Here is a 21,673-nt window from a genome sequence, read left to right on the forward strand (position 1 = left end):
GTGCTCAAACATGACTTGATGATGTCATACATCAATTTGCATATGAATCAAACTGCTGAACTGATCAAGAATAAATAGAGGCACAGCTCTGCAGCAGGCCCTGTATGATTGCTCCCACTGGCTCACTCAGCCCCACAGTGATGAGCTTTTTTATCCTATGTGTGCACTGCAGAGACTGAAGATCAGGCGTGCATGGGGAAGCATTGTTTGTCGGACCTATTTGGAAGAGAAAAGCAAGTACAGCAAATGAATGTGGATCAAGTTCGACATTTGGTGCTAAATCTTGCCAAATGTTTACGGGCCAAGTGATTTTCAACGATAATCTGAAAGTGTAACTCCATTTCTTCCCAAAGACTTTTAATAAATATGAGGAAGAGTGGTTTATAAAATTGTTAAATTAAAGGTGCAGTGTGCAACAAAATGAAAGGTCAATGATAGAAAATTTAATATATAATTCAAAACTTTATTTCTACTGATATCTAATCACTTTACTAAAATAACTGTTATGTTTTTATACTCTCAGAATGAGCATTTATTTCTACTTGCTGTGGATCCACATTGTTCAACCATTTTTACTACGGTGTCTCTGAATGGACAAACAACTCTGTTTGTGGGGTGAGAAACATCTGAGCTTTAAAACTGCAGTGCCAGCATTGTCTAATTATGGGTGCTACAGCACTGTGTGGGATACATATTGTCTTAAAAGCCACACAGAAGAAGACGGTACAATGTACACACATTTTAAAGTTGTTTCTTGTAACGTGTTTGTTGCACCTGAGGTTTCTGGATCCATTCACAGATGAAAACATTTTTGGGCCACAATTCATTCACAACTGTGAATGAACACCGTTCATTTACATTAAAACTCATCATGATTTAGGCTACAGAGTGTCCTCTGTAGCGTACGCACTTCAAAGTTTGCTTAACGTTTGTAAAATGGGACAGCCTACCTAGCCAACAAGAATTTCCCATAGCAACAATCCCTTGAACCTCTGAAATTACTCATAGAAAACTTCGGCAAATGTCAATACCATCCGGTAACACCGACAGTAAAAAGCCCCCCCCCCCCCAAAAGAAAAGGAAAGAAAGAAAAAAACATCGTTTGTGGCTCTGTTGTTTTCCAGCCAGTAGAAACTTCATTAACCCCTTAAAAATCCATGAATATCAAATATTACTGAATTTTAATGTCACCATTTAACAAATATGCTTTATATGTACTTGGGTTTGTAATGTTTCTATTATAGGGTAGTAAAAGAAAAAAGTACTTTTTTCTTTTTACAAAACTTTATTAAAAACTAAAACATACTCTTCTGAGCTCGGTTGCTCATTCGCCACCGTCTTGTGCGCAATGAATTCTGGGAGAAAAGAGGTTTGAGGCCAAACGAAGTGCAGATTTAAAGGGTGGATTCGGAGGCTGCTTCTAATTTTTTGATTTGGGACAGTGCTTGGTGCACCACGATGATTATGTAGCTGACGAATCTGCACTTTGAAGTGTGCAGACCCTGAATTGGGCCACACCTAGTGTCAGCCCAGAAAAGAATTCAAAACCATAATCCACAATCAGAAACATTCAAAGTACAAATGAAGAAATTTTTAAATTCAAATTATCTCCCCTCATCCATATAAGAGAAGATACTTGACCATGTGTAACTTCTAAACAACTTTCTAAAGGATTGAGTATCATAAATAAATTTTTCTATTCCTGTGAACACATGAGAACCCAGGACGGATGGTTAAGGGCTAAATTTATCACAACTTTTTTGTGTTTTTTTTAGGTCAAAATTATTAATACATCTAAACAGAGTCTTGCTATAAAAGCAAGGCTGTTGATTAAAAATCGTGTGTTACACGAGTAAGAAGAGGAGAGCTGACCGTTAGTACTCAGTATTCTTACACCAAGATCGAACAAATTGAATAGGGCATACTGATAATGCTACACTGGCATTTTAACACCAGCTAGTGTATAAACTTGACCTCAGGTAAAGCGAAAAGCATTAAAGGTGGAATTTATATGATGGAGTCAGCTGTTATTAAATATATGAAAACACTAATGCAGACAACCCATGGACAGAAAAGCTTCACAGTTTTATAAAGACAACAGTGGCATTTTAAAAAAATAATGTCTCTTAACACAAAAAGGAGAGCATTGAACACTTCATGAGGGAATAATGTGTAAATGTAAATATTCTGTAACGGTGGCTGCTGTGATTGCTGTTTTCATCTCCTAATACACATTTTTAGGCAGCAGTTGATATGATATTTGTGTAGAAAGATGAGATGGAGAGGTACATTAATCAGATATCTTACACGCTAAAACAATTGATCCTCCTTTTCATCTTTTGATAAAAAAGACAAACATAATTTAAACATTCACTTCAAAACATCAGTCTCAGATTGCGATTATGACTTTGACAACTAAATATTAGGGATAGGAAATACATAACATACCGGATTGTTATTTGCATCCACTTGTTATTATTGATGCTCTGGCCTGAAGCTGCATTCAAAATGCGAGTGCCACCACAACCAATTTGAGCAACAGGGCTTCCATCTTGTAGGAAAACATGAAGGAACTGATCCCCAAAGTTCTGCTCTTGGGCTGAAATGGTAACATGAAAAATGTGGTTAGAACAGAGTTCCCAATCCTCTATTGCCAAGTGCAACACATTATGCATGCTAAAATATAAACTAAAGAAAGAATAAGTTTATTATTTATGCCATTTTCAAGATGAAAAATAGTATAGAAATGTGCAGCACAACAAAAATGTTGCCTTTAACTTATACAAACATAGACCTAAGTTGTCATCATGGTCTGGAAATCTCAATCATCAGTCATGCCAAGCAGCAAACACAAATGCTTTACTTACTACGCCGGTGTCAGCCAATAGGACTCAGAGTGTTAAACACAAGGTCATACTCGCTGAGATCAATGCCGAGCACATGAAAACCTGAGGGAGGGCTCCTGTCTGCTAACAAATGCCATTTTACAGCCAATAGGTTAGTCTATTTTCAGACAGAAGCTTATCAAGAACTATTCATATTGGAGTGACCTCAACAATAAACATACAGGTGCCCATGGTGCAATGTTTCCTCCATCTAAGAATAATTTATAACATCAAACTGACCCAGACCTGATAAACTCTAAAATGTTAAAAGGCTTGAAGCAGAGGCTCTGGCTGCATGTAACACTACTCTGTGTTTATTTCCTAAAGGATTCATACATACATAGGTTCAATAAATAAATAAACAGATGCCAAAGTGTGCAGAGAACTCATTTAGAAGAAAAAGGAAAAAAAAAAAAAAAAAAAAAAAAATCTAGAAAATAAACTCTCACTGAAGGGAAAGAACTTTGTGGTAAATACACCCACCTGAACTCCAGGAGGAAATGGTTAAGGAGAGAAGGAAAAGAGGACTGATCTCATGAATGGTGCAGGAAAGACCTTGACACATCGACTATCTTTTCAGAATCCAAGCAATGCCATTTCAGTGAGCTTTTAGCATAAAACACTTGAATATATGTGAAGACTAAACCAATAAGAGCCGAATTGTCTTGGTGAATCACACCACCACAAATACAGTTTTAATGGTGGCTTCTCATTCCCTTTATGTTATAGATTGGAAAAAAAGCAGCTTTCTGGATCAAGAGATAATGGTTGTTTAAAAAGCATTCATCCAATCACATGCTCTCCATTGCAAAACAGAAATATGAGCTGAGCATCATGGGGGAGGCCAGAAACTCTCTCGGTTGTCTCAGTTATGAGGCAGGATGCTATTACTAGCTACGTCACTTTCCCCACATTATATCACCCCACTCTAGTACATCATATCACAAACTGAGTTTCTGAGTTTCTTGCAAGTGAGACAGTGCAGTGGGGGAGCAGCAGACAGCAGCAGCAGCATTAATCCTCCCTCACAGGCTACTATGGTCTTTTGGGTAGGGGGTGGGGGGATTGGAGGCAGAGTGCACACCAGCCTCACACTGCTGTCTTAAAAGCTGTGAGCAAAGGGATGGCAACATTAGAATGCAGCTCTTTGAGGGAGACTGAGATAGAGAGGGAGCCTGCCGCTCTTGTCCCATGGCGAGGGAAGACATCGTTGCAGTGCAGGGGACTGAGCAGCAATGCTGCCCTGTTACAGGGAGACCTTAAATTTTTTAATGTTTCCAACAAAGGACACAGGGCACATTTCAGCTGAAATAGAGAACATGACAGGGGACTGCTAATCCAAAAGGGAGCAACTGAGTAGGCGTAAAGTTGACCTCTTTGATTTTCCAATGACAATGGTGATTGAGGCACGTCTCTCAGAAACTAGGCTGATGTGGCTAACTGAAATAGGACAGAGGTGTGTGGGCTGGGAGACCGTTTAGTGAATAAGCAATGTGTGTCTGAAAATCTCACTTAAGTACTGTAATGGCATGGGTGAAGGATTTAAACACCAGAAAAGGGTGCAGAAGCTGAGCTTGTTGTTTCAAGGCTGTGTGGTAACTGATATGAAAACTCTGAACCAGTCCTCGAGGGTGAGAAGGGCATCAAGAAAATCCCCATCTCTTTGTTGGAGGGAGGCTATGCTTAGCTTAATATGCTGCACTCTGATAATGCATTTTCTAAGTCGACTTGGAAGTCTTTCTTGTCATAAGACTCAACAGGGATGCACTAAGCAGTGCCATATTACTAACTGCTGCTTCAGAATGGGTCGCAGGAGGAATATCCGGTTCAGATAATCCAGTGTTTTGTTCTGCAGAAGGGCAGGACTCCTCGCCTCTGACACTTATCAGTAGGTAGCCAAGGAATTGTTCAGTGGTGTGAAATGTTCTTTTAAACATTAGTTTTCTCTGTTCAGCAAGGGACCTAATTTTTGGTTCTTTGCTTTTCACTTGTGTCATGCGACATTCATACAAGTATAACATTTCTTTCAGAAGTATAATAACAGTTCTCCTTTTAACAATCACACATATATGTCCTTTCTACACATAAAATAAACACACATCATGTTTTTTTTTTTTGTTTTTTTTTTGCATTAAAACCTTGCATACTGTAAAATGTCATACAATTTCTTCAGTCTTCAGTTTAAAACAGATATTAGGTTTTTCAAGTCTTTGGTTAGGTTTTGGCTTTGCTCCATGGTTTGTTTTGAGAATTTCAAATATTTAGTTATATATTGTACGTACATATTGCATGTAATATTGTATATTGCACTCTTTCATACAATCACTAGAAATCACACGAACATGAAATGTCTATAGACTGTAATACCTGCATTATAACACAGCCCATGTTTTTAATTCAATTATAATTCACATAAGAGACTTCTTGTAACAGGTACATGTAACCTGGTGACGATCTTGTCACAAAATGGCACACAACAGCCGCAACACCCGTCTCACTGATGTTTATCTTCAGCAGAGTTCCCAGCAGAGTAGGTGTCTTAAGGAAATCATGCCACAATGATGACACATGCACATGTTCGTTGAAGTATTTTATTTTAGTATTTATCTCTAATTGGTTGATTTTTATCTGTTTCTCTACCTGCATAACTGTCAGCTTACACCAGCAAAGTTCAAAATGTGGCTCTGTTGTAAGGAGAGAAAGAAAATTTGATGAAATCTCTCTTGATCTGTTTTACGGGAATTTCTTTTCTGTCAATTTCAGTGCTGATTATCAAACAACTATCTGGTTTGTTTAAATCCTGCATGGTTTTCCTTCACAGGGAGTCAGATTTTCATTTTTCTTTGAATAGTAGCTACACACTTTGTTTTTCACATTTAATGAATTTCTCCACATTGTATCTAAATCAAAATACAGCCTCAGGACCAAAAGTTTTAATATGCTTTTAAAATTAGAAGAACATTTCATTTACATTTTTTTTCTGATATTGCATGCTATATGTTTGAAGTGAAGATGCCGCTGTAAAAATGGTTAATTCAGTCATTAGTGCACCTCTACGACATTGCATGTTTCTGCTCTATAAACTCATTTGTAATGTTTTCCTGCCATTTATTTGGCTGTACCTTTTTGCAGGCTCTTGTTATTTGCTTTCAATTCAGAGCGTGAAATGAGATTATCTAAGGATTCCTGCTAATTCAATGAAATGAGGCACTGAATCCTAACTCTGACTTCACTGTTGCATAAAAATAAAAACAACTTAGGACCTTTTTGCTTCTGGTTTGACGAAGGAAAAAAAAGAAAAAAGACAGAACAAGATGCAAGTTTTATCAAAAAGCTCGAGAATGAAATATGCATTGAAGGCTATGTGATTATGCAAAAACATGAGTTTTTAGGGATTGTTTTTAGTAATACATAAACTTTTGTGGCTGACAGGAGCTTGGTAAAAAAAAAAAAAAAAAAGTAAATTTAACTTCTAACATCTGAACTTGAAAGAAAAATGAAACCAACAGTATTGCAGTTGCATTGATGATAATTTTATAAGGATAAAATAAATAAATAATTAAAAAAACTATTACAATTCTGAAGAGGTTTGGGACGAAATTAGGGATAGAGAGGAAGGGAATGAAGTCAAGTTACATAGTTGAGGAGAGGTTTTCTATCTGCTATGAACCTATGAGGGCCAAAAAATGGAAACTTATTAACATGCACTGGACAAATAGGCCTAATATCTGGTGAGATGTAAAAATATACAAGTTTACATATCTACCACATATCCAAAATATTTTCAAGGATATACAGGATGATGTGATCTGTAACAGATCCTTGCATAGGATACCTTCCATATACACATCTTTAACAGATTCGAGTATAGGATATCTTCTGAACACATATTTGTGATAAATCCCAGTCCTGAATATCTTCTGCATACACATCTATAACAGATCCTAATGTAGGATATTCTTCAAATACACATCTGCGATAGATCCTATGAGATATCCTCCATACACACATCTGGAACAGATCCTGTAATACTGTATATTTATGCTTTTATTCCAGTGGTATGGTAAAACCACTTCATAACAAGGCTAAACTAACTGATAAATCTAAGTTTAATTTTTTTTATTGACAAGAAAGAAATTGTATCTTATGCCTGAAAATACAGAAAACAATTAAAGCTTTTTTGTTTGGATAATGGCAATTTAAAAAAAACATAATCAGGCTGCTGAAATATGTATTTTCAAACTACAAATGTAGTAAAACAAAAACTACACAGTAACAGTGGCCCCTTGTCTCCTTATGCAGCAGTTGTTTCCATGTGGCGCCATAACTCATTTGCTGACAAACATTATTTACTACACACGTCAATGTTGCCCCATCTTTTATTGTTCTATTTTTCTTCTGTAGGAATATTGTTTTCTGCCATCCCCATGGCCCTGTTACCGTGCGCTGAACCTAACAGAGCGTTCGTCCTTTTGTCAGTGCCTGTCACCCGTTCTCTCTCCTCCTCTCTCCTTCTTTTTATCTCCCTCTGTCTTAGCCCACCTCCTCCTATTTTTCCTCTGGAGCTGACAATTGAAGTCTAGGGGGAGACTCACAGGTTTGCTTTGCATTGGGGAGAAGTGAAAGGGGAGAGGAGGAAAAAAAAAAAAAAAAAGCAGGTCTGGGGAAGAAATTCTCCACATCTCAATGTGCGTCTTTTGGTTTTCTTCTGATTAACTTTGGCTGTTTGATCTCAGGAGTTTTCTTTTCAGTTCCCATCCTCTGATGTAAAAAAAAAAAAAGAAAAAAAAGATGGTGCTCCATAAGCTAGGAAGCATTACTAGATAAAGGGCACTGTGCCAGCTATGTATGCTTTCTGAACATTCATCTTTCTTCATGACAAGACTCATACTCTACTTCCTGGCCTCCACACTTAGTGACAATGAATTTACTGTAAATATAGAGAATAGAGAACAGACTCATTTAACAGAGCCAACCACAGTAAAATATGACTTTGTTTGGTAATTTACAGCAAAGTTCACATGTAATCTTGAGTGAGAGAAAAGCTGGTTTTGGGATGTCAGGTTGACACTGCAGTGAATTTTTCAAACTGATCTGTAAATCTGAAAAAGGCTCAGAATGGCAGCGGCTGAAGATCCACACAGCTAGATAACTGGTGCCAGTGAATATATGAGACAACTTATGACAGACAGGAGGTGAAACAATTTTGCTGGCTTGACATTAAGGATCAAGTCACGTCTGACACATAAAGATGTGACTCAGTGTGATTTTCCTCTAGCTAGTTCCATGTTCTTTATCTTCTCCTGGGGAGTCATTAAAATATGATTCACATAATCTTATATAAGTATCTGAAATACATTTTAGAAAAAAAAACCATTTAGTCACAACATACTACAAATATCTTAGCATTAACATAACTTCTTCTTGTTTGCTCCCATGACAGTGGGGTAAAACATCAAATAAAAGGTCCCTACACTTGCATTTATTTATGTATTAGCTAAAAAAAATACATTTGAAAACAGTATCAGTTTAAGTGTAGGGTTTCAACCTAAACACTTTGCTTAGCAATTATTCTGTTGCTCTGTTGCGAGACTTTGATTTTTAATCACTATGATTAATTGCATGATTTAAAAAAGAATGCATTATATTTGTTCTAAAATTAAAATCACTATTTTCTATGTGTATTCAAGGTTTAACTGACTGACCTTTGAAGGAGACCAACCTTATTTAAGCACCCATTTAGAGTTCTACAAGCTAGCTAATTAATAGCACTTTAAATATAAAGATTTAAGCCTTGGTGGAACAACAAAGCAGCCATCATGGGAGGCCAATGTCAGCCCAGATGAAGAAAAAGTCAATCTATAAATGCTCTTAGGAAAAAAATGACTGTTTTGTGTTTTTCACTTTGTTTTATTAAACGCACATCAGCAAACCATTACAACAGGAATCTAAAAGCTTGCATGAAAAGCTGGTAAGTTCTCAAATCTACTATTAAAATGCAGATTATGCAGCTCACTGAGCTAAAATGTGCTTCTTAAAAGGTGCATGCAGAGTTACAAAACATCATATGTTTAGGTTTCAGTGGGGGGCATTTTAAACATTTGTCTCATCAACCAGAAAATACACATTTTGGACAAGATTAACCTTGGGATGCACTGTAATGTTTAGCAGGTCTGTAAACGTACAGCAGATGAAAGGCTATGAACTTCCAGACGATGTCACAGATAACAGGTTGATCTAGGCCATACCAGCAAGATGAATGTTAAGATGTCTGTGCCTAGCCTATGTGGAATAAATCACCTCTGATCGCCACACAATGCATTGTGGTTACACTTTAGTTGGACTTGCACCTGACTGGTGTAACACAGAAACAACGGTAGCCTTGCAAAAATCAAGGTGCCTGCAGTTTTTAGAGCGAAGAGCTGCAATTGTGGTCCAGTGAGACACACGCTTGGATGTTTTTTGGAGTTATTAGAGGACCTATAGCTCAAGGCCATGGGTTTAGTGGCCTCACCCCAAAGCTGGCTGGTACTTAATATATGCATATATGCTTTAAACAGATGTGTAATAAAGGCAGAGCTGGATAAATGAAACAAGGTTCTCATGGCTCAGCTTTCTCAACCCCCACCCTATCTCCCTCCCCCAAAAACTATCACAAATCTACTGACTCCTCTCCTCCCAAAACAATGCTCTATTGTTAGGATGGTCTACTCAGGGGCTGTCTGGCCTACCTATCCCAATCTTCTTTTTTAACAAAGAGGAGTGTGTATGTGTGTGTGTGCAGGTGTGGGAACAAAAGAGCTGGCAGGAGGCAGGCATACAATGTAGAGCTAAAGGTTGATGCAAAGGGTTAGTGCAATCCTATCACCAATCGTGTGAGTGACTGACTCCTGAGTATTCCTTTGTTTGCTTCTAGGTTATAGCTCAATCATCAGCTGTGAAACATCGGTAAAGCCTCCCAACTGCCCACAAAGCAAGACTATCTGTTTCCTTCACCACAGTAACATGAGCTCCAATCTCTCCTAATTACAAGATACCTTATCTAGTTCCAGCACTTTATTGTTCAAGCTTCTCTAGTTGATATAAAATCAAGTTTTTCTTCAGCAGGCTTGGAAACCCAACACAAACATTTGTTTCCCAACATTTAAAGGACAAGCAGTAGATAAATTATATTGTTTGTCTTCTCAATATGTTTGTTAAAACTTGGGATTATAAGAACAGTGCCATCAGTCCATATTTATTTTGTGTTATAACCCTTTACCTTGTTAATATACTGAATTGAGAAGGAATTGTGGTTCTTTTTTAGTTTTGTTTCTTTTACAGTAAAACTGTTGTAAAAACCGGAATCATATCAGTAGCATTTTGATATAATCGGCTGGTGATAAATAATCTCAAATCATTCCAGGATTAGTGATCCCAAGGACGATGTTTTAAGCAACTGACATGACAGCTAAGAGAATCTTATTTCACTCAACTATGACTATAATGTCTGTCTAGAACCATGCAGTAAAGACTGTGCATTTTTTTGTAATTAAACAGAATCCCTATATCACATTATAGACAAAGGTTAAATCACACCATTTAACTAATGAGATTAATCAGGAGCAGATACACTGTGATAAGCAGTAAATTGTTCTAGCTAGCATGTTTTCTCCTGCCTTTGCTAACACGAGCTTGTTAATCAACCCACTGACCCACTTCATCCACGGTAACATAGCCTCACTAATCTGACAATAAGTAAAACACAAGTGCCACTGAACTGTTGCACCCAGTACAAGGACACGTGCATATCATTTTCTAATATGTAAACTCCCTACCTTGCCACCTAGAACTGTGCTTGTCAGATGGCACAGATGGGTGTCAATAAAGGGAAAGAAACAGGGGAAAAGGTACATGGAGAAATAATTTATTTTTAAAACCTGACCTGCTCTTCTTCTGAAATGACCAATGTGTCCATTTTTATTGAGAACCATTAGACAAAACACTTTAAAAAGTCTGCATTTACATGGATTTTTAAAAAGTGACTAAAATTACCGCATGACTCAGCCAACTGCACTAAGATCATTATTTTCTCATCTCCTTAACACTAATGTCTTTTAAGACACATCGGTGTATTTTCTACAATGTGGCACATCAGGGACGAACTGACCATCAGACATACCGGGAACTTAATGCTTTGCCGATGTGTTGTTTTTTTGGCCCAAACACAGTTTAATTATTGGTCAGACTGGTCCATAAAACTCAGTAGATCAGTGGCCCAACTAACAGTGGGCTGGCCCACTCAGATGTTTAAACACTTCCTTTTTTCCCTGTGCCTGAATAATTCATTCATCCAAATAGTCAGCACAGAACTTTCTTTCCTGACCACAGGCCCATGAAACACATTGATCTGGGGCCCACTGGCCCTTTGACACCAGGCTGAACCAGTTGGATACTTTAAACCCCATTTGGCTCTGTGCCAGCAGGTGCAGCTACCTGTCAGAACCAAGGAGGGAAAACAGGGAGGAGGTGCAAAAAAACAAAAACAAAAACAAAAAAAAAACAAAAAAAAACAAAAACAAAATATCATAGCAGGACCTTCATCAGCTGCTATTGCTAATGATGATGATGATGGTAGAAGTTGTGGTAAGCTGAACTCAGGTTCTGTCTGAGAAGACCCATTAAACCCAGTACATCTGAGCCATGCAAGCTAGTTAGTGGTAAACATGCTAACAGTTAGCGGTGAACACACTTGTTTACAAAGTTATGATGAAGTTATAATAACATGACAATAAAACAGCTGTTTTATTGTCTCGTTACGTTTATTAAATTAGTTGATGACATCAGTGTTTCCAGCAGGAGAACAGCTAGTAAACAGACAGCATATAGGAATCTCTATTTATTTACATTTTTGACTATATCTTATAGGCAGCTGATGCAGCTGTTTGTTTCTTTATCAGAGAATCCAATTATTCTGGATCTGACTGCATCATTATGTTAAAAAACGAACATCTCAATTTGATCTTTAGCTGAACCTTGATAAGATAACAACTCCAGGCAGCAGACACAGAGACACTGTTTGTACCCTTTGTCCAAATAAATATTTTCATCTGAGCCATCATTTCTCATGTCTGTTCTTTCTATTTTCTTTCTCCATAAAACACAAAGTAGACCATGCTGCTCTAATATTCATCACTGTGCTGGAGTATGGGTTATGATTTTATTACCAAATTAGACTTTGTGAAAGTATTTAATGCGTTTACGTTCACTGATTCCTGCTAACTCACTGCATGTCATGCATAAATTTGTCTAAAGGTTTAACAATCTAACAACAAATTTTATGAAAAGCATCGATGCTTAGAATTAAAGTATAAAATTAATGCTATAAAAACATTGCAGCTACCTGAGAAATAATCAAAGCCAAACTTGTACAACATAGTATTAGCGAGATTAAGAGGTGCTGCTAATTAGATGTTTTCCATTTCCAATGCTGCTGACCTTTTGACCAAGCTCTCACCAAGAAAGCAAACAGATATATAATAAAAAAAGGCTAAATTACTTCATTTGTATTTAGTTAAATGGAAATGTGATGCAACCTGATTCTCAACAAATGCCAGGCAATGCTCCCTTTTTTCAATATTCACACTAATGCCTTGATTACTTTCTTATCCAGGGGGTACAGCTCAGACTTTTGACTAAGCTGCAGTAAAGTGAAACTATCAAGAAAGATTTATTTATATATTTTTTGTCTATACAGTTCTCATTTATATACTCGAAAGAGGATTAGCCTGGTCTAATACAGTAAAGCCTTTTTACTGGCTGAACACAGAAAAAAAAGACACTATTCTGTTTGTCGGTAGCACAGCAGATGCTGACGAGATGGCTTGCAGTGTTGGAAGTAGGAAAAGAAAACCACGTGGACTCACAAAGACATCTGTGAGTAAGAGCTGTTTGAAAAGGTATTCAGCACAATGGCATGCAATTATGGATAGGAATAATTTTTCAGCTTTAATCTATACTTTTTTTCCCCCACAGTATTATGGGGATTTCAAACGTTTGCTTTAGGAAGAGAATATACTCACTGAAGAGGATGGTGCCCTGTGTAGATCTTGTTTTCACTGTCAAATAGAGAGTGATTTCCTTGACTGTGGAGGGCCGATTATCGCTGTCACCTAAAGGCTGGAGAAGGGATGCAAGAGACTGCAGCTCCAAGTACGATGTGCCATCAAATGAGGGGATATACACTGTGGTATCTAGAAAGAAACATTAAATACATTTGTGAAAAAAAAAATCAAACAATTTATTAGTGAAAACACTGTTATAACTGTACTTGAAGATATCATATTGAGATAGTCATGGTGAACTACACTACCGTTCAAAAGTTTGGGGTCACTTCCCTATTGAATCCCATTGCAAAGTGACCCCAAACTTTTGAACAGTAGCATATATAACATAAAAAAAAAAAAAAAAAAAAATATATCCTTCATATTTTGCCCCCGTCCTGTAAGTTCATGTTTAATAAACATGAAGTAGAGTAAGCCCCTTTTTGACAACATCAACAAAACCTGAAAGTGTAGAAGCTTCATAAAAGCAGAATTTATGGCAGAGCTGTTATATTGGCTTGCATTAGATTTCACAGGTGTTCCTTGTAAAGTGGTCTGTGAGTGTATAACTAAATGAAGAATGGCATATTGAGTAAAAGCATTGCCCTAAAAAGGTTTTGTTAGTAAAGAGAACAGCAGGAACTGGCTGGTGTACACCTTTACAGCACGGATAGCTGGTCTGTGAGCAGAGTCAGCATGGCCTTGTCAGGGCTATGTGCTAGTGTGTCATGTCCCACTGGATGACAAAGCGGTATGGCTTTAAGGAAAGGTGGAGGAGGTACAAGCTCAGGTCATCAACTCCACAAGCTAGTGATAATCTGTTGGCCTTTTACACAAAGGACATTGCACACCTTGAGGATAGGTTGCTGCTCAGGTCTGTGACAGTTAATTCAAAACAGGCAACATCAGCATCTCCTCTGGAGATTGCAACTTCAGGATCCTGCCCCCAAAGACAACAGCAGTTTAAAGTTTGACAGTTTGCAATACACAGATGTGTAAGGTTCCAAAATCTTTTTTTTTTTTTTTGTTTTACTGTGTGAGGAAAACAGATGTCTTACCATGACTCTTGTGTTCACTTTTGGGAACTCTGATGTTGGATCACATGATTTGTAAAGTAAGTTGTAAGGGATTGAAAACATTTAGAACAGACTAAAAAGTAAAAGGAATGCAATATGAGAAGTACCGAAAAGTTTGATAAAGTTGTAACAAAAAGTATGAGGTAATTCGGCTCATAGTGTAGAAAAACCATACACCCACATGCAGGAGGTAAAGGTAACGATTATAAAGATAAGCTGCCACTGTTTAGAGAAGGTTTACATCTGCTTACTACTTGAAAAGAGGTTAAACTATTTTATACTTTTTATACTTTTGCTCAAGTCATACAAATTTCATTCTGTTAAGATATGCACATCTTTGAAGCCACATATGTATATTAGCCTCCTTTTGATTTTTCAAGCAAAGGAAAGATGTTGGCTGCAGCTCCTTTTTTTATCATAATGCTGCTGAGCTGCTCGATCTGTCGGTCGGACATGACTCATGAAGTGTTAGTGTAGTGTTGGTGGGTTTATTCATAGCGACAGGGATAATGCAGCTGTAGGTTATCAGTCATTCGTGTCAAAAGGGAGCTCTAAGAATGGTCTTAAGAAGGCTTTTACAAGGAGTCAAGTCATCCAGTAAGTGAAGACATTAGCAATGTGAACTGCAAAGTGTGACAATAAGAACCATTTTGTGGCCTGGGGTCCAGTGAACAATGCTGACTTGGCCCACTTTAACAATCAGCCACAAGACGAACACCTGAGAGGAGACTCAGGTTTTACCATTTCTCCAGCAGTCATAATCCTGTTTTCCTCACCAATGCTTTATATCTTCTCAGTCAGAGAAACAGGAGGTGGCGATTCCTCAGAGTTGTGCAGAGAATTGTGTGGAACAGACAAGACAACCAATACTTCAAATTACTAAAAGAAACATAAACTGTGTTCCTTTCAGTTGTGGAAGGAGCTGTTTCCTTGGACTGGAAATGATGAATCAATCCAGTAATATTTGTTGGCAACTTCTGACTAGGGCAGATTGAGCTGGCTCGATTTTAAAGGCACCAGCAATTACAGCAACCACACAGTAGATGCCCACAAAAAAAAAAAAAAAAAAAAAAAAAAAAAAAAAAGAAAAGCTGGCAGAACTGAGGCCCTGTGTTGGCAAACCAGGAAGCTGACAACCTCTCATCAGGTTCCATTAATGTCAAAGATTAAAAAGAGAAACAGTCTTTTCTGTTTGTTACTTTTATTATTCTTCCTTATTTCTCCTGACTACATTAATAGACAAGTTTTTTGGTCATATCTAGAATGATTACATTCACTCTGTTCTAATTTGCATTTCATAATTTGATTTTCTAAAAAAATACAGACTGAATTTAATCATACCCTTTTAAATACAACATGCTGTCATATTTTGCTTCCTTACTATTAGGATGTCCAATTTATCACTAATATATTGTAAAAGGGTCTAGTGAGGTTACATAAATGCATAAGCAAAATTGTGAAATGTACATTTGGAACAGTTGTAATTGAAAAGAGGTTAAAAAAAAGAAAAAAAGCACAATCTCATTTTGACTAATGTGGTTTGATAAAAACTGTTGAAATGGCAAAAACGGGACAACATTGTCCTCTCGTCCTGCATTTTATTAATCCTTTCTGGGCAGCTTCCTATATCTCAGCTTCAAATATACGACAAGTACAGACTTAAGTCAGTGAGCTGTGGAAGGAGGTCATGATCAATACGGAGCAAGCTTGAATAATTTCCTGCCTCACTGGTTTTCGTCTTTTATGCCTACTTCCTTACCTGGCAGCCATTTACTCCATAACTAATTTTGTGATTGCTTTCAATTGAATGCTGACATACCTGACAGAATGTCTTTGGCAAGGTCTACAACCTACTGTGTCTTCCTTGAAGAGACCATTTATCATAGCTTAAAACTCTGATATACCCAGCTGAACGATCCTCATCTTGACAAAACCTGTCTTATGGTTCGCTACGTGATATTAAGTAGTCATTATGAAAAATGGCCATTTTCAATACATTATAAGACTATGCAGTATTATAGGAGTAAGAACAAATAATGCACAGTTGCTTTAGAATTGCTGGCTTTTAAAATAGCAACTCTTAAATAACAGTCTGCTTTTTAAAATAATTTTATTTATCTGTGTAGCAAATAAGGTATTCTGTCCATATATACTTTGATATGTCATTGAATCAGCTAGTTACATTTAAGAGTTTAACACAAATCACATCAATGACAGATAAACAAAAATTGTCTGCACAGGCTTGGGTGTATCATGATATTTCCTTTTGATATGAGCTGCATGACATGTCAGCATTTCATCTGGGACACAAACAAGTCCAAATCATTAGTCACTGGGTAGCATGACGTGTCTATAATTAACTCAGAGCAGGGGTGGCTTGCTCTGCTCTTCTCTTGTGGCTGTTGCTTAATTCAACAAGATGTGACGACAAGACCGTCATCAAGCAAAGTTACTGTAGTGATTCAAATTCACAACATTCGTCAGCATGTAAACAGCCTCTGGATACTGTCTGCAGGCAAAGAGCTTGTGTTGCAAAGCACATCGCTGAATGAGCGCTCAGACGAGGCCACACTCTTGAGAAGGAGCGATTCCTCAAACTCAGCAGAAATGACACTAAAAGGCCACTGCTGGTATTTAAAGAAAAGGTTTATGGGTGTGACAAGTTGAGGAATAAGCTGGAACTTCCTTTATGGTTGTGGATGGGAAAGGCTGGGGGCACGATTGTGAGAATACCCTATAAAATCAAGAGGAACATTTGATTTGTTTTATAGGTATGGAAGTGGGAATTTCCAATGTGCAGCACATCAAGCTGCTTATATGTTATCATATCATGCCATGTTGTATTGCAGGCTTGCACTACAAGAGTTAATTAGTAATTAGAAAGATTAGTCATTAAGCTCATTAATATATGGCAGTCATATGATGTGATCATATTTTGTGGCACACTAGTTATTTCTATGAGCTGGATAGAAAATGGTGAGGAAAAAAAAAAGAGAGAATGAACTGATGAGTAAATATATGAATCTTACTCCTCAGTCTCAAGTGGCTTTTCAGACATTGGCCAAATCTTAAAAAACTGACTTAATGCAGCATCTCTGTCATGTTGGCAGAGAAGGCACTGCCTTCCTCAGTGAAGCTGTCTCCCACAGGAAGGAAACAAAAAACAAAACAAAACAAAACAAAAAAAAAAAACCCACAAAAACAAATGAGAGTCAAGTCTTAAAAATAGCATCATTTTGTTACAGCACCTGGAGAGACAAATAACATTTCAGTAGATTACTTAAACACCTGTAAATTAGCATTTTTAGAAAACATGGCAGACGTGTCAAGCAGGGTGCCAGGTGCTCGCAGGCTGCTCAGGCCATGTTAATGACTGTTAACATTAGCTCTGAGCTATATTCTGTCAGCTCTGTAAACACGAGATTATGCTATCAGCCTAAAGTTCCAACACTTTAAATAATCCTCAGGTCAACATTGTACAGTACATGCAACAGTCTATGCCTACTGTTAATCCTAAAGGATTCATTTAAAACCAAGGACTGAAGGCATAGTTGGGGCAATGTTTTCCGCCCTAGAGAGAGACAAATGTGTTGTACATACAGCAGAAACTAAATTATATTAATAACATTGTTGATTCATTAAAAAAAAGGTTGTCTTTTTCTCTACTCTTGCTCTGCCGCTTTAGATACCTGTGTTTCCACACAGAGATAAAAGCTTGCTACATCTTCTAAGTGGATTTGGCAGAAGGGGATGACAATTGTTTCCAACAACTTTTTATTAACTAATTAAGATAGCAGTAACAGTGCACTGTCAAGCTAATTGGTCATCTTGCAGTAAAGAAATGTGAGATCAGACTTAGCTGCTTTTGTTACATAATAGCCCCCCCCCCCCCCCCCCCCACACACACACACACACACAAACACACAAACACACACACACTTTGTGATGAGTACTATGTGATTTGTTTGGCAAATACAACATTATTTTGGGGGCCATTTTTGCAACAATAGCTTAGAATAAACATCCACTTGTCCAGAATAAAGCAGAACAAACTGATTAAACCAGGCAAAGGAAGATTCAAGTATCAACTTATTAACTGTGGAAAAAAAAAAACAAAACAAAAAACACACACACACACACACACACACACACACACACACACACACACACACACACACACACACACACACACACACACACACACACACACACACACACACACACACACACACACAAAACAAAAACATGTAAACTTCCTTTCTTTCTGAATAAAGATGTAATTATGCTTGTCACATTGGTCATTGTGTACGCTAATTGTGATGTCACCACAGCAATCTAACTATTAGCACTGGGGTTTCAGGCACCACTTGTGCTGGACTCAGTGGTGCCTGAATAACTCTAGGACAAGTTGCATAAAAAGTACTATATGCATAAACAAACTTGCAAATTTTCAACATCTCCATTTCAACTTTTTGTAACAATTCAAATAGTTGTACCTTCCTGGGTTTTGATGGGTTGTGTAGATGTCTGCAGAGATGTACCATCTAACTCTGCAGCTCTTGAGTTAAGAATGAAAGGGTGCATTTTAAAAAATGAAGTGGCGCACCAGGTTACAAAATTTAGACGCGCACAACCTTGTGTACAACCACAACCAAGCAGTCAGAAGGAGAAGCTGGAGAGAATCAACCAGAAAAAGACTGCAGGTCCAGATGGTGTCGGCCCAGATTTATACAAAGCAACTGCAGTGGATTCTCCAGCACCTCTTAAACATTAGACAGAGTCATTACAATATCCCTGTGCTGTAGAAGACATCTTACCTTGTTCTGGTGCCTAAAAAATCTCAACCTGCACAATTATATGAGAATCTCCAGAAAATAGAGGTGGATGCCTTCATGACCACATGGATCTATGACTACCCAACTAGTGAAGGACAAATAGCTGTGTACGGGTAACCGCTCAATCACTTTGTTGGAAGGTGTGGAAACAACCATTGAATCTTGAACACAAACAAAACAAAATAGAACAGACAGATGTGATTTTTGGGAAGAAGAGGAGTAAGCAAAGCACAGTTTTCATCATGGGAGATGGAGGTGGTGGAGCACTACAAATACCTGTGAGTTCAGATGGAAAATGCAACTCCCTATGCAGTTTACTATAAGGAATAGAGCAGACTTTACTTCTTAAGAAAGCTAACTTCCTTCACTTCTCCACCTAGGTGTTGCATATCTTATCTAGAAGTCTTTTGTGGAAAATGCAATCAGCTTTGCAGCCATCTGCTGCAGCAGCAGCATCAGAGCCAGACAGAGAAAAAAGCTGAACAAACTGATCAAGAAGCTTGACTCTGTGCTGGGGATAACTCCGGAGCTTCTGCAACCATAAACCAAACGTGACATGGGACTCCAGATATCAGCACAATGTACTCCTTGAATTTTCAAAATTTTTTTACACTACTGATAGTTGGCCTTGCATCGGGTTAAACATTGTTTGATCCAGACAAAAGGCAATTTATTTTCACAAATGTGTTTGTTTTAGTGAATTAGTTCTTATAGACAGATTTCCTAAACTGAGATGACAGGACAGTTTATTACAATAATCATCTACGAAGATTGCTAATAAGCTTTTGCTTCTGAGGAAATCACAGCCAAAAATCACAAAGGAAGCAAAGTCTTAGCACTGCTCACTTAATCTCTAAATGCAAAATGACTTATCTCTCCAAAACTACATACAAAACACAACATACATCTAAGGTTTTGCCTGCAAGCAGATTTCTCTTTGTGAATACCCTCAGACATTCTCAGTAATGTGCATCAGGCCATACAATTACTCACTTGGGACATATAAGAGTGTTGGGACACTGGCTGGAAATGATGCTAGCATTGTTTATATGAATAAATCCATTGTCATGATCTGAAATTTTACAATACTTTGTGTATTGACTATAAAGGAATTTTGAAGAAAATACACTGAACAATTGTAAGATCCCAGCTATATTCCTGACAGTGAACACGTTTAAGCATCTTGTACAACAAGTGCTACGTCTGATAAATTTGGCTGACTGTGAAGAAAAAAAAACAGTTAAGATCATTCAGAAATATTGCTCGCTTACACTTTCCACGGGCCTATATGCAAATTCTGAATTATAAAACTGCATATTGTGATTGAGTTTTTTCAATACTAAATAGACCATAATATATGTAAATGTAAGTTTATTAAGAATGTTTATTACTATCCTAGAACTGTAGTTTTTTCACCCAGTTATGCATATATCCAGTCATGTTTGTAAGGAAGAAACCAGTCTATATTTTATTTAGTTTGTGGCTCCCTTCTGAAATATTTTGTTTAATTTGTGCATACAAGATAAGAGACAACTAGTAATATGGAGAAGATCTTCTCTCTGAAACAAGAGTGCAGATAGTAGTGGTCAGTTATGCAGTTTATCAAGTAGCGCTGTCAGTCTAACTTCGGTGGGACACACACACACACACACACACACACACACACACACACACACACACACACACACACACACACACACACACACACACACACACACACACAATTTTGCTTTTGACTGACCTCTTGATGATAAAAAGTAATTTACAAAAGGCACAGCTTGTTTTTTACACAAGCAGTACAACATGAAAATGAGCCTCTTTACTCGTGAAGTTGTTAAAAATACTTGATCTAAACTCTTGGCTTTGTGGAAAAAGAAAAATGTCTCTTTAATTGCCCAACTGCATTGAATAAAGTCCCTTTGAGTCTCCGTTTCAATTATTTATCTGTTTCAAATGCACCAATGTTTGCATCAGTTCAGGACCATGGACAGCCCACAGAGTGAGGCGATTGTTAGTCTATCATTAAAGTCATTAAAAACTAAAATGTAATAATTAAACCATGGAAAACATTTTAAAGTTATGTAACTACAATCATCATAGCCTACTTTCTACCTCTCAATTTCTGGATAAAGAGTTTTGCAAAATTTAGGCATATAAACATAACTAGATAAGCCTCTAACCTTTGTATCACAGCTTGGAAAACCACGATGCAGACAAAATACATTTTGTACACTGTTAGGAAAATAATCAAATAAAATAAGTGTATTATTATTGAAGAAAACCTGGTATTAACTATTATGTTCTGATTACCTTTTCCTCTTTGTTCTGAACAAATGAAAACAAATCGAGAACTCTGAATAAGAAGTGTAATGCATAAACCAACAGGACCAAAGCGGAAAAATCATTGTTAAGTAAAGAAAGTTTGTCTTAAAATTGTAAAATATTTAGAAAAACATTCAGACACCAGTAACTGACGCATTGTTCTTATCCAACCAGTACTTCTTTGTAACTGCAGCAAGGTAGACAACAAGCTCATTTTAATCTAAACAAGCTGTCCTTCAAGCTGGACAAATATTGATCTGTGTGTGTGTGGCAAGCTTTGAGAGGATTTTTTGAGAACAGATGCAACACATAAAAAAAACAAAAAAATAAAAAAAAAAAAAAAAACAATTTGGGTTATTTTGTTTGGGAAAAAACTTTACTTTCCAAGTAACAGCATTACCTGCACTCAGTGTAGTAAAAGATGGGCTTAATATATTCTTTTCTTCTCTCTGTGGAGGCTCCCCATGCTCTGC

General features: G+C 37.3%; 1 protein-coding gene across 1 annotated transcript in view; it reads right to left on the minus strand.

Annotated features, from left to right (window-relative positions):
- Positions 1-21,673, minus strand: part of eys (eyes shut homolog) — a 191,395-nt gene that overhangs the window by 46,585 nt on the left and 123,137 nt on the right. The window contains exons 40-41 of the mRNA XM_042010299.1: positions 12,947-13,117; positions 2,449-2,599 (exon numbers count right to left, since the gene is read on the minus strand). Of these exons, the coding sequence (XP_041866233.1) occupies positions 2,449-2,599; positions 12,947-13,117 (322 nt within the window). The remainder of the gene's footprint in view (positions 1-2,448; positions 2,600-12,946; positions 13,118-21,673) is intronic.

Source organism: Melanotaenia boesemani, chromosome 16 (assembly GCF_017639745.1).
Source record: "Melanotaenia boesemani isolate fMelBoe1 chromosome 16, fMelBoe1.pri, whole genome shotgun sequence".
Taxonomy (NCBI): domain Eukaryota; kingdom Metazoa; phylum Chordata; class Actinopteri; order Atheriniformes; family Melanotaeniidae; genus Melanotaenia; species Melanotaenia boesemani.